The sequence below is a fragment of the Typopeltis vanoorti genome, chromosome 21, assembly GCF_054136105.1.
Source record: "Typopeltis vanoorti isolate ZY-2024b chromosome 21, IOZ_Tvanoo_1.0, whole genome shotgun sequence".
Lineage (NCBI taxonomy): Eukaryota > Metazoa > Arthropoda > Arachnida > Uropygi > Thelyphonidae > Typopeltis > Typopeltis vanoorti.
Window position 1 is genome coordinate 11,001,146 of NC_143569.1, and position 15,153 is coordinate 11,016,298.

The following is a 15,153-nucleotide window of genomic DNA, read 5'->3' on the forward strand; positions in this document are numbered from 1 at the left end:
ATTATGCTTGAAGAAACTGATGGAACTAGGGATCTTTGAGTGTTAGTAGATAGGAAGTTGAAGTTCAGGGGCCATGTAGCAAAGAGTGCAAATACAACTCCAAAGATAATTGCACTGCTGAAACCAACTTTGACATATAAAAATAAGGATGTCATTTTGCCTCTTTGCAAGGCCTTGATAAGACCTCGAGTGAGGTCTCATCGCTAGGAGTGAGTGATACTAAGGTTGAAGTAATGCCGAAGTCGTTTTCATATACAAGTAGCCAAAAGATGTCACACCTTATTATTAAAATACTCTGGATTAGAGATAGTTGTTGGAAGTTTTCCATGTGGTTATACTATGAATTAAAGATACCAAGAAATTATATACTAGGTTTAATCCTTTATCCAAGTGTAAGCACACTAAGGCAAGTGATGTGAAGTCACCAGCTTCAATATACGAGTTGCCCCAGTCTTGAAAATACTTAAGTGCAAACATTGTTTGCTAAGGCCAAACATAAAAAATTCTATGGTTTAGCAGATTTGAGTTTTGTACATTACTTTTTATTAACATCTGTCCTCCATGGTAGGTATACACCATCACACAGAAAGCTCATCCAGCATGCCTTAAACAGATTCAATATGTCTACGTTCACAACACATCTAGGCAATGCATTTCACTCACCACCCACTCTCTATTTAAAGATGTTCCTCAATCCTCTGCTCATACCTTCCTTATATAGTTTCCAGGGATGGCCTCTTGTTCTATCCCCCCCTCCTCATTCTATAGAAAAATTTCTTCTATGTTAACCTGATGACAACCCCCTGACTATGTTACATGTCTCAATCATATCCCTCCCCCCTCCTCCTATTTATGAGGCACTGCAATTTACATTCTTCCATTCTGTCTTCATTCTCCACGTTCCAAAAGCCACTTACCATCTTTGTGAATCTTCTCTGGACTAACATATCCTTGTAAGAATAAACATTCAGTGACCAAATCTGTGCACAATAATCCATATGCATGAAGGCCTTAAAAATGGAAAGAACCTTAACATGCAGAAACTTCTTTATTTCTGCGCGTCAATATCCTCCACATCATTGCCATGATCTGATGTCAAGACTTCTCAACTTGTCAATGTGGTCCCTGAATTTCAGATCCTTGACCCCACCACTCCCAGATCTCTCATCTCTATCTCCTGTATAGTTTCCTTACCAAGTGTATACTTTTCATCCCACTTACCTGTTCATTCATGCAATCTATTCAAGTCCCCTTATAAGGCCATACTATTTATCTCCAACAAAATACTAGCATATGCAAAATATCTGTTATTGATAAGATAGAGACACTGATAAAAAAAAGGGAAAAAAACTTTATTATTATGATTCAGGCCTCCATGGAGTCACAAGATTCATCGTTGGAGGCCCACCCTAGAAAACACTAAGTCTATCATACCTCTTATATCTTCCTCCTGTATCATAATAGATAATAGTAACAATTATATTTATTACAGAAAGCAAGTTTCAATAACTGTTCAAAACAGATGTAACACCACTACTTGCCTCTTATATCATCATTGGATTGCTGAAGTCCATTTCTTCTTCAGTGTGCTCATCTTTATCAAATGAAAACAGCAGAAATAGGTCATTCAGAAGAATATTAGAGTGACCAAAATAAATGCAGTTTTTTTTTGTTTGTTATTTTAGTTTTCTTTATAATTAAACTCAGAATAATCCTTAAAATAACATACAAAGCAAATCATTTTGCAGGAAGAAATATCTAGAGCCATGAATACAAGTTCCTGTTTTTCTTCATTTTTTTTTTCTTCAAAAATGCATCTACTATGCAAATCAAGAAATTACTGTATGGGACAGATCAATTCCTATCACATTTAAGTTACCTGCTATTTCTGTGTAACAGTTGATTAATAAATAGAGACAGTTTTCATATTTATTTACTTAAACTATTTTACTTTTGGAATTAATAGAGAGAAACAGAACTTGCTATTACAATTGGATGGAATCCAGTATCAAAGTCAAGTAACAGGAGATTTCCAAGAATTAAACACTCATGGTCATTACTATTTTGGTAAGTTCAGTTTCAGATATCTATTAATGCATAGTAATTACTGAGTTGTATAAAATTATAAACCAATGCAAGAGTTAGAAGATCATAAGTGAGATCACTGTAATTTTCTCATATGCTATATCATTATTCTGATATCTGTGGTTCAGAAAGTGTTTACAAAAGTCTTGGCTCATACGCTTTGTATGACTCTAGACCTAGAACAACCAAAAGAACAGGCAGGCTTTAGTACAATGGACTATATTCAAGTTGCACAACAGATTATCAAATTAATATTATTCCTGACCTCCATAAAATCATAAGACCTACTCATAGTGGTAGGCCAAAGCTAGACAGCAGTCTATCAGACCACTTTTGAAACTTATCCACAGTTTTCACTTTTACCACTCTCTTAAGCAATGCTTTCCAAGCTTCTACCACTCTGCTTGCAAAAAAAAAACTTTCTTCTCACCCTCTTACTTAATACTTTCTTTTGCAACTTAAAGGGATGACCTACTGTCTTTGTTCCTTTCCCTTGTTCTACATATGAAAAATCACCCCAGTAGCAGTCTGATAATAACCTTTCAACAGCTTAAATGTCTAAAGTCTAAAACTTTTAGTTGGCATGTTTTCAAGTCTATCTTCATAACCAACATTGCACGGTCCTGATAGTCTACCTCTGAACCATCTCCAAGGTTATTTTATTTCCTTTAAAGTCTGCTGACCATATCTGAGCACAAAAATCAAGATGTGGTCTTTCAATAGACAGATGCCATATAGGCATCTGTCTGCTTTCTATTCAACTCCTCTTTCCACACTATAGCTCCCTGTTGTCTCCTAAGCTTTTCATAATCACCAGCCTTTTAGTTCCACATAAATTCCTTCTTCACAGAAGTTCATATGACTGGCTACAAGCCAAGTGATCACTTCCTGGTCACTCTCACTAACCAGGGAAAGATTAGAGATGCTATTCACAATCACACCCTCTGATATAACCAGATCTAAGACTCTTAACCCTCACTCTTACCCTATATCCCATATCTCTCCCAAAATCAATGAAGTATTCCAGACCATTCCATTCTTATGTTGACCATTCCCTCATACATTCATTCATTCATTACTTTTTTTAGAATTCACTTTCCTTATGCTGTGTCTCCTTATGTTCAACTTGCATTCCTGTTCTCACGTTCTCATTTCCATTCACATTGGCTTCACCTAGTCCACTCTCCTGCTCATTTACATGATCTCTGACTTCAACTGATTTGTTTTACATCACTTTCTTGAATGCTTTCAAGAAAAGTGTTGTGAAGATTTTGTGCTCTGCTGAAATACATCATTGTCATACCAAAATAACACACCAGCTACTCTTCCTATCACACTGTTGATAGTCACAACTACTCTGATAGGAAGTGTTGATAGCATTCTCCTTATATCCATTCTCACATTCTTTCTATGCCCATCCAAATCATTCATTCCAACCACTAACTCTCTTGCATGCTTACTTCTCATATCCAGCATAACAATCACCCTGTTCATTCTCCCTGCTGGAAAAACGGACCTTGTGATACATAATGTCTTGTGCCACCAATTGGCGAGAGTGATCATAGGGTCTTGACTTGGGAGGTGGCTAAAGGAGTGGAATTTCCAATTAAGACAGGGTACATGTGGAATTATCGGGCTGGTAAGTATGACGAGCTTAGGAGTTTGATTGGTTCAGTGCCATGGCATGTAAAACTGCAAGGGCTAGATATTGATAGTGCATGGGAGGCAATGGCTGACTGTATACCTAGAGTTCGAGTAATAAATCAAGTAGGGGTTAAATGGATGAATAACACCATTAAGCTTGAGCTGCAAAAAAAGAAACTATTGTGGAGGGAATTTAAGGAGAAAGGTGACCAGCAGGCACATGAACGGTATAAAGCGCAGGCCAGAAGGTTAACAGGTGTGGTAAGAAAAGCAAAAACTGATTATGAAAGAACATTAGCCATGCAGGCTAAAGAGAATCCCAAGCAGTTTTTTCAATATGTTGCAAGTAAAAGAAAAAACGTATATGGCAGAATGATTTTAAAGAATGCCGATGGTAAGAAGGTAACAATCAGTTGGTATAGTTGAATTACTGAGCGAGCACTTTGCAAGCATATATCATCCAGGTGGTGACATTGCTGTAATGAATGAACCAATAGATTATATGGGAATTGTGGTGAATGAAGTGGAAGTGAGTAGTCTATTACAAACCTTGATGTCAATACATCTGTGGGATTGGATGGTATACCAGCCCAGCTTGTGTCGTATGTGAAGCGGCTAAAGAATTGTCAGTACCCTTGACCATTTTGTTTAATTTGAGTATCGGGTCTGGGTTAGTCCTGAGGGGGTGGAAAGAGGGGAAAATAGTTCCACTGCAAAAAGGAGGTTCCATGACTTCTGTTGTAAATTACCGACGCATTAGCATGTCAGGAATAGTTGTCAAGGTCTTGGAGAAATTAGTCAACAGAAGAATACAGGATTGGATAGACGAAAATGGGATACTGTATGGGGACAACACGCTTTTGTGAAGGGTAGATCATGCCTCAGTAACTTGCTCACGTTTTATAACACAGTGACGGCTGAACTGGATAAGGATAATGGATTTACAGTGATTCTACTGGACCTTGCTAAGGCCTTTGACAGGATACCACATGGAACTCTAATCAGTAAACTGCAGCATATGGGGATGGATAAAGGGTTGGCGAGATGGATACGAGGGTAGCTGATGGAGAGATATCAGAGTGTGGTTTATTCAGGAGTAGAGTCCAAAAGACGGCTTGTGACTAGTGGTGTGCCGCAGGGTTCTGCACTTGGACTACTTTTCAATTTGTTCATTAATTAACGATATAGGAAAGGATCTGAGAGGAAGTGTTCACTTGTTTGCTGATGATGCAAAGTTGGGTAGAGCAATAGTGAGTGTACAGGATGTCGAAATTTTGCAAGATGATTTGGATAGTTTAGCAGACTGGACTAAGGAAAATGGATGTCAATTTAATGTGGCAAAGTGTAAGGTTATGCATTTTGGAGTGAAAATATTAACAGCAGTATATCACATTGGTGGAACCGTACTCCAGGAGATTGATGAGGCCAGAGATTTGGGAGTGTTGGTGAATAGGGAGTTGAAGTTTAGGGGACACATTGCAAAAGTGGCAATCAGCTTATCAAATCACTTGGTTGCTGAAAAAATACTTTAACAAGCAGGGACAAACAAGTCATTGTTTCTCTGTATCGAGCCTTGATAAGACCCCATCTAGACTACTGTGCCCAGATATGGGTGTCAGGGTTTCTTCTTGATGGGGAGGAGGTGGAGGATCCAGAGACGAGTGACCAAGATGATAGTAGGTCTATGGAATGAACCTTATGAGAACAGGTTGAAGATTTTTGTGGGTTGCAAAAATTGGTTGATAGGTGGAAAAAGGGTGATATGATTGAGACATTCAAATTACTGAAGGGTTTCTATAAGATTAATTCAGAAGATATTTTTGAGAATAGGACTTGTGGTGGGAGGACTAGGGGCCATACATGGAAGCTGGGCAAGAATGTGGTTAGCAGGGGTGTTAGAGCTAGGTTTTTTGCTTGGAGAGTGGTGAATGAGTGGAATAAGCTGCGAGAGTCCGTTGTTAGTGCTATGACTGTGAATGAGTTCAAGGCGAGGTATGATAGATACTGTGTGAATGTTGAATAATTGTTCTTGACATGATGTTAGGGCCTCCCTCGATGAGTCTGTCAACTCCTTGGAGTTGTCCGAAATAATAACTTTCATAGATCTGGAAAAGATATGGCAAGATGAAAGTTGTTTAAAATGTTATAATTATATAGAAGGAGGAGATACTGTGTGAATGTTGAACAGAATTATATAGAAGGAGGTACAGAAAGATGATAAATGCAAAATCATGCATGAAACAAGAGTTTGCACTATTATTCATCATCTATAAGGATCACATTATGAAGAAAGTGACAATACAGCTGACATCAAAATGAAAGATGTTAAAGAGATGCTGAAGATGCCATACTCTGAAATAAATTCACTACAAGTCTGCAAGTTTTAACTATATTTGATTATGTAAAAAATGTGGAATAAAAATTGGCAACAATGCCAAACTCAGCATCAGCATCCTGAATAAGAAACCTGTTTTACTTCTTCCATAGGCACAATTTTAAGTGAAGATGGCAAATGAAATATTGTAACAGAATAAGCAAAACTGGCATAGTGGGTAGTCAACTGAATTAATTTATATAGAATAAGAGAGAAATTAGTCAGAACATGAAAGTAGCTGTATACAAGATAATGTTCAAACTAATTTTAACTCATAGATCTGAGAGTTTGGTTAGAAATCAAACAATTAATGAAAGATAAGACTAGATATGAAAAGTTCTGATAAAATTAGAGTGAACATTAGCATTATGGCAGAATCATATTAAAAATGAAGATATTAAGAAGGAACTTGTTATTAGCATTCAGGAATATGAGCAGTAGAATGGAAAAGAAAAGATTGGTAAAACAGATGTATGATACCATGAGAAAACTAACAGCAGGTCTGAGATTTTGGTAAAACATCTGGTTGGCTGTCAGATAGGTATAAGAAAGTTTTATGTGGAGGTGCAATATTACAAAAGAGGAAGGTCACTAGTAGTGGACTGCAGAGGTTAGTTTGGGACCACTGTTGTTCAATTTGAATGTTAATGAATATTTGGATGGGTTTAATGATATGCAGATGATACAAAATTAGGAAGAGCAATCTCTTCCTTTTGTATCATCTGCATATCATTCACCTCCCACAATGAATCTGACTCCATGGAGGTCAGATGATAATAACAATATTGGAATCAAATTTAGATTAGACTAATTTCAAGGAAAGTTAGCAATAATGTAAACTTTTCATATAGAGTGCGATCATAGTATCCTGTACACCCTTGAAATTACATAGCATGCATTTTATGGTGAATGAGTGGAACAGATTGCCCGAGTGAGTTGAGAGGACTGTCATTAACAAGTTTAAGCAGAGTTATAACAGGCATTGTATGATTAGTGTGGGTTTACCATAATGAATCCTAGGACTAATAATACTTGGATATATACAGAACTAGAATAACAATAACATGAATGTTTTACATCTGACCGATTATTGTATGTCCTGTTCTTTGATTTGCTTGTTTCTACACACTACTGTTACTTTCAATACAAAATATCTCTACAGGTATCCCTTGCTTAGCGCGGATTTGATTATCACGGCAAAATTAATTGTGGCAATCCCTTGATATACGTGGCAAGAGTTTTGATTAACGTGCCTTTAACCCTGAGGAGCTCGCAGCTGATCTGACAGTTACAAGCAAAATATTTAATATAAATATTCTTGCACAATTCATTGTATAGCTTGGAGGTCATGAGTAGCTGTGCATTCATATGTTACGAATGATATTCCGCACTGTTTTTTGCTGTCAGTTTGGTTTAACACATGTTATGTAAAGGTTTGTGATATTTGACAGTAAACTATCCGAGAGATACCGCAACCTCCGATGTCAGTATAGTATGGTTTAGTTTTGTTTTTGTTTTTTCATTCTTTTCAATAATTTTTAGATTGTAACTGAAAATAAATAAACCATCATGTATTACAATAGAGAACCAAAGACTTATTTATCATAAATGTCCTCTAGGAGATGTGCTTTACATTTATGGAAAATACTAAGGAAAGTGATCTGTAGCTTACTCCACCTTTACTACGAGTTGCCCATAAAGTTATTTATGCTTGCATCCACCGAAATGTTTAGTTTCTATATATTCGGCACGAAATTCTAGTAGTTTCTCTATTCGGCTTTGAAATCATGTTGGTTTCGACATCAACTTAATTTGTACCATCATGTATTATATTTGCAGTGTTTTTTCTTTATGTTTTATTGCTTGTTTGCCGAAGTATGGAGAGTTATTTTGCTTGTTATCGTAGAATTTATGCCAATAAGAAAAAAACTAAAACTGCTCAAACAACTCTTGATAACTTCTTTTGATAAAAAAAATTGCAGTAAATAATGTAGGTACAAGCATTTATTAAACATTTACTTTGCATTAATTTTTTATCTTTCCTAAAAGAGTACCACATAAAACCAATTATTAATACAGTAATTGATCATGGACTAATTGTAATTTTTACCTTTGATATACGCAGTAACATTGAGGGATTAATTAACCATGTTAATCGAGGTATACCTGTACTTTCATTAAAGTTGATTACTGTGGTTATCGTGCAATTTATCGTTTAATAGTCAGAGCTGACGCTAGGGTCTTTGACGACCGCATGCAATTTCTATCTAAGCACCCCTGTAACGATCCGGGAGTGTGTGGTTCTTTTATGATAATAAAAATTTAAATTATTTGAAATTTCTTAAATAAATTTTGACAGAACAGCCACACGTTGGTTCACTAAATGTAATGAATCGGGAGTATTGACTAGGCAGGATAATTGTTAAAAACCCGCATATTCAAAATATTCTCAAAATTTAAAGCAAATTTTGATAAAACCACTTCACTTTAATCGTTGAATATAATGATACAGGGATTATATCCTTCTCACCAACCCGAATCGCTAACAAAATTAAAATGAATTTTAATTAAAGTTAAAATTTATTTGAACTAAAGTTTAAAAAATTCTTGCATTTTACAAGATACTAAATTCTTAGTAACTTGTAATAATTTTTATAAGTGGAACTATCTTTTAGGAAATTAAAAGAAACTCAAGATAGATGAGAAAATAAAAGAATTCAGAAATAATTAGAACATTTAATATAAGTATTCAAAAAATAATATCTTTACAGAATAACAGAAAATAAATTAAATTACATAAATATACTTGAAATTTTTTTTATTAAAATTTTAAGGTTTTTGATTTCATATTCACAAAATTAGAAATAATGATCTTAACGTCTAATTCTGCACATATCATTTTCAATAGCTATTAATGCCAAACTAACAAGCCTTTTTTGTGACATACTTGTTCTTAAGTAGGTTTTAATCAATTTAAACTTGGAAAAGGAATGGTCACCGCTCACTACACTAACAGTTAAGGTTAATAGTATTCTTAAAGCAATTGAAAAGTTAGGGAAAGATAAATTATTGGACACAATAAAATTAAGAATATTGAAAGGGCTTTTGAATATTTAAATTATCCTACTGAAAAATATCCTGGAAAGCACATAACTCATCATATGGTTCTATTGCATTTATGTTTTTATTGTCGCAGTCCTTCAAGAGAATCTCTAAATTGTCATAATTTTTTTGTAAATCTTCATTATTAATTTGTAGTAATCTATACAAGAAATTGAAATTATCATATGTTTTTAGTTGTTCAAAACGTTCTATTAACGAACGCATTGCAACGTCTAGAAGTGTATAAAACACATTCACTCTAAATTTATCTTCTGGCAAGTGTGGCGTTTCGTCATGATGCTCATAGTCAAATTGTCGTATCTTCTTTCGTTGTCGAACTTCCGTACCAGTTTTAAATTCTTGTTCTCCATCCACCTCTTCACTCAGTTATTTTGCCATTTTCAGAACTTCTTTAAAATTTGTATCTGATTGATACTCTTGTAAGAATGTTTTTAAGTTTTCGATTGATTCTAAAGCAAGTGTAATGTTCATATTTTTGTCTTGAAGCATTTTACTCACAGAGTTTATTCTGTTAAGTAAATCATACCAAGTTATACCTTTATTTTAGCACATAATGTTTGTGCTTCATGCTGAGTTTCTTTATTAAAATTTCAAAAAGTGCTTCATAAATTTCTCCTAACTGATATCGTGGAGGGCAGATTGCATTAATTTTACTTTCCCATCGCGTTTCTGATGGCTGTTTCAATGTTAATTTTTTTTACGAACTTTAAAAGGATTGCCCAACGTTTGTAAGAGAATGAAAAGAATTGTATATTTCTTGAATAATTGCAAAGAAACTAATTGTATCTGCATTCACTTTGGCTGCACCGTTAATGATTAAATTTAGAGTATGAGCAGAACATGCCGTGTAAAAAGCTAGAGGATTTTTGTTCATAAGTAAATTTTGGAGCCCCATATTTGCCCCATTGTCATACCCTTGACCTTGCATGTCTTCAATGGGAATGTTCCATTTTTCCAGTTGTTCCATTATTGTTGCACAATAAACCACATTCTGTGGAATCTGATATATCTGCAAAACCTAAAACGTTTTCCCTGATCTTGACAATTCCATTGTCAGGAAAAAAAAGCGAATAATAATGGTCATTTCTTCTGTTTTACTTGCATCAGGAGTGCAGTCTAAAATTATGGAATAATATTTACATTTGCGAATTGATAATAAAATTGTATCCTTGATTGCATTACTTAAGTTTCCAATATTTCATTTTGACTGTCTTTACTCAAACAGTGTACTCTATTGTTTTGTTGTAGGGCCCTTTCAACATGATTTTCCATAACGGGATCAAACTTCCCAAACAGTTCGACTAATTTTAAAAAATTGCTGTTGTTTCTTTCATATAATTTATCAGATGATCCGCAAAAAGCTAAATTTCGGCTACCAATGACTTTTATAATTTCAATCAAGCATTATAAAACACTCGTCCAATGTTTCTTTTCCATTTCATACATGCTTTGAGTCTGGAAATCAATAGTAGTTTTGTTTTTTTAAATTTTTATCAAGTTCCTTCCATTTTAAAAAATTTTTCATGCGAGTTATACTAGTCTCATGTCTATGTAAAGTTGTACTTACATTTCTCCAATCGTTATAACCTTCTACAAGACTCAGTGGATTGTTCAGTTGATTCAGTAGGTGCGACAAGTTTGCAACAAAAACAAAAAACAGAATTTAAAGTTTCGGAATAAATGAGCCATGTTCTTGGCATGAGCTCCCATTTTACATTTTTCTATTATAATATGTGTTGCCAAATTTATGACCATATGTATCTCTGGGATTATTATATATTTATATCTGGGATATATTATATTTTTATTTTGAACAGGCCCCATTTCAATTAAAACTCTTAATTTTTCATCAATATTTCCCCGTTCACCTGGATCTTCTAAATTCACAGAGACTAACAATGTGGTCAACTACAACTAAATCTTGTTGTAGTTGACTAAATCGTAACTATTTTTCACTTAAATCATGTTCAATTATCTTTTTTAATAGTTGCAATAGTACCTTCCTGCAAACTGGATGATGTGCACAGTTCTTCAACTCTGATTTCTGATGTATCGAGTTGGTTACAAACTCCATCAGAATATTTTAATAAATTTATTAAGAGCCCCAGTTTGTTTCTTAATATCTGCTTCTTTCGCAGCATGACACTTATGATTTTGTGCACCGGATAACTTTTTTTTTTTAATTTTTGATTCCATTTCTATTTTATACCCACAAGAAATTATTATACAACATGACACAGAGACGAAACAATAGTCTGCACTGCACTACCGTCATTAGCCTACTGAGATGTGTACCATATGACTGGTTAACTAGAAACAAATGTTTTGTACGAAAATTCGTTTCTGCACATAAAAACTGTTCACTGTTTCACTTTAGCTAGACTGCAGTAGACAACATTCTGCAGGCAAGCATTTAGCCTGCTCTAGCTGCAAAATTGTAAACAGCCGGCTGATCAAAGAGGCGGCAATATACAATTTTTTTTTTCATTTTTATTCAGTGTATACGGCCTCATTTATTTTAATATTGATCATTCTAAGAATTATTTTGTTTTTATGATAAAAATTTTGTTTCTTAAATATTAACTTATGAACCGTTCCCTGGCGGCGGCGCCTGCTTCCGCCAGCTCTGTTTATAGTTATGCCACAGGCAGGACTGCGCCAACCCAAGGGTGCAAAGGGTACACTGCACCCAGGTGGCAACATTGATATTTTATTTATTGTAGTAAATGCTACATGCAATTTCTTTTAGTTATTTTTTTTTAAGGCGAGGCCAATAAAAGTTTGCACCCGGGCGGCAAATACCCTTGGTGCACTCCTGGCCACAGGTACCCTTAAAGATTTCTAAAATTATATTAAACATCAAATTAACATATTTTTATCATTAATTTTAATTAAAATTAGTATCAACACATATTTTCTTTTACAGGAGGGTTTTCAAGACATCAAGATATAAGTGAAGAAACAGCAGGTTATTTTTCAAACTATTTTGTCGGATGCTTTAAGGATATAATAATTTCTAATGCAAAAGAACTTTTGGACATAAAAACAGCAGCTCAGAGCGGTAGCAATATCAAAAACTGTGGTTCTAGATGAAATGAAAACCTAAGATACAATATTTTAAATACTGAACTTTTTATATATGTATTACCCTACCTGAAAATTAGAGGATGAATTTATATGCATTGTATCTCTGACATACTTTAAAGTAACAGTTTTCAACCACTGCAAAAATAATTTACATATATGCATATTAGTATTAAATTTGTGTTGCAGTTTCATTAAGCCTTAAAATCTACTGGTTAAAAAAAAAACTCACTGAGTTGATTGGATCACATATGAATTCTGTGTCCTGCTCTTAACATTAGAGACAAGAACTAATGCAACACTTCTTCCATATTAATGGCAGACAGATTAACTGCTACCAGACCAACGTAAGCTTCAAAGTGCTTCCATTCACTGAATACTGACACTCCAACAAGAAAGAAAACACATCCCAGTTGTAAAACTAAGCAGTCACTATAATGAAAGATATATCCAACAGGAAAAGCCATTTAAGTGAAATTTTAAAACATGAAATTGATTTTAATGAATTTTGGGATTTTGTGCAATAATGTAGAATTAAAAAAAATTGATTCCTGCAAGTATTCAAAAAGCTAAGATAGCAATCACTAGTGCCGAAGCTGAAAGGGGTTTCAGTTTAATGAACATAATTTGTACAAAGGAGAAAAACAGTTTAACAATTGATCACATATCAGATTTAATGATAAATTTATTGGGAAAAGTTAGCAGATTGGGATACAACTCCATTTGTGAAATCATGGTTGAATTGCAATCATAGATTGGCTATGGATACAAGAGTTCAATTGGCTAAATGGAATTTGCAATAAAGAAATGAATATTGCATCATTCCTTGAAATTTTTTGTATTCCATGTTCTTATAAATCAGTAAAACTTACAATAAATATATACAGTACACCCAAATACTTTTTTTTTTTTAGCAAGCTGCTTGTTAAATATTTACAAGCACACTACTGGTCACTTTAAGTCTTGCATGCTACTTTTTTGATATCTGTCAATCTACCATCCTCTTATCCAAACTGAGTTTATAATCCACTCTCATATCCTCCAGTATATTCATTCAACTATCTTCCATGTTGTATCCTGTCAAAAGCCTCAGAAAAGTCCAAAAGTATCATGGTATCCATTCCCCTTGTATAACTCAACCATAGCATTATTATAAAATGTAAGGCAAGCTACTCAAAGATGATCTTCCTTTAGTAAACTTAGTGTTCATTGCAAAGTATAGATTCTCTATCAGCTGTTTCTGTATGTGAGCCCTTACTTTTTCTAAATCTTCACCACTCCACAGATACTGAGGTCTTAGCTAGTCTTCACACTATCCTTATGCAATGGAATTATCATACATTCTTTCCATTCTTCCTGTCGAATATTCCAAGTTCTGAGACATCTCATTCATCTGAACACTCTTTTAGCAATATCCCATCCGACCCTATTAACAAATTCTTATTCAGTTTATGGAACAGGGCTAGTATATCCTCCTCACACACTTGAGTTTCTTCATTCAGTGTAATATAGCATTGAGCTTCATGTTACATAAACTAGGGTTATAGCTCTTAGCAACATGAGCACTCACAGTTGAATAATCTTTTCAAGATCTGCCACTCACATATCTACATTCAGTAGTTACTCGTCCAACATTCATTCTTTCTTTTACTTGCAGCATAATGATAGAATTCTTTTGGGTTGACTGTTTTTTTTTTTTTAACCAGTTTCTTTTCATATAAGACTTAAATCTTTTGGCCTGTGCCTTATCAATTTCCATAACTGGCATTATCCTCATGTACACGATATTTCTTAAGAATCTCTTGCTTAATAAGAATGCACATCTATTTCACTCATTTCCTCTTTATTCTTTGACTTTAAGGGCACATTCTGATACCATATCATTTAAGTTTTTTTGTTTGTTTGTTTTTTAAATGCTTTCCATACACTTCTGATATCCTTCTCATTGAACAACTGATAATGTGGGACAGAACCCAGTATTTGTAGGTGGTCATAATTTCTTGCTTTATAGTTCAGTATGTAACCTTTTCTGCTCCATAAAGTTAGCTACTTCCAGATCAATACAGCATTATTTCTACCTTCAGTTGATGACAATGATGATAATAATAAATACATCAGATAGGCCTATATCAGGATTATTTAAAAATGCTCACCGATTTCTTTATCCACTTTTTCTATAAGCATTTACTGTAATGTTTATGTTGCTTTTTTCTCCCCCCCCCTCCCCATTCTCACTATGCATCATTAGGTCATGCAGTTCTACCAGAGATCATTAGCTCTATGTATGAACTGTTGATCTATCATATACACCCAATGCTTTTGTTCTAATTTTTCATAAGAAAGGTGCCTATAAAAAAGGTATGACAAGTGAAAACATTTTATTCATAGAATTTTTGCCTAACTAATCTTTTCAAGATGGCCACTTCTATTGAAACATAAATGGTCATTAAGAAACAGTCTAAAAAGCACACGAAAAATTGAAATTTGCTACATGAAACAAACCAGTTAAGAAAGGGATGTACTGTTTACAAGAGCTTCTGCAGGTGCCTGCTTGTCTTCTCCCCATACAATAAAAAAAATTTCATCACTGATATCCTATAACACCCTTTCAAAAGTTTATAGACTATCATATCACTCGTTTCTACTGTCCATATACTCATATCTACATTCCATAATCCCAATATCATTTTTGTAGCTTTCTGCAGCAGCTTTATTCACTCAGAATCTATGAGACTAAATCTGTGCACTATAGTCCAGGTGTGGTCACATCAAGGTCTTGTAAAGAGGCCAAATGACTTCCTTACCCTTACTTATCTGTTCATTTCAGTACTGCAATTATCCCT

The 15,153-nt window shown here is 34.3% G+C and overlaps 1 protein-coding gene across 1 annotated transcript in view; it reads left to right on the forward strand.

Annotated features, from left to right (window-relative positions):
• Window positions 1-12,319, forward strand: part of LOC150094618 (protein eyes shut homolog) — a 190,900-nt gene extending 178,581 nt beyond the window's left edge. The window contains exons 7-8 of the mRNA XM_090411607.1: window positions 1,967-2,067; window positions 12,153-12,319. Coding sequence (XP_090267733.1) covers window positions 1,967-2,067; window positions 12,153-12,319 — 268 coding nt within the window. The remainder of the gene's footprint in view (window positions 1-1,966; window positions 2,068-12,152) is intronic.
• The last annotated feature ends 2,834 nt before the right edge of the window (window positions 12,320-15,153 follow it).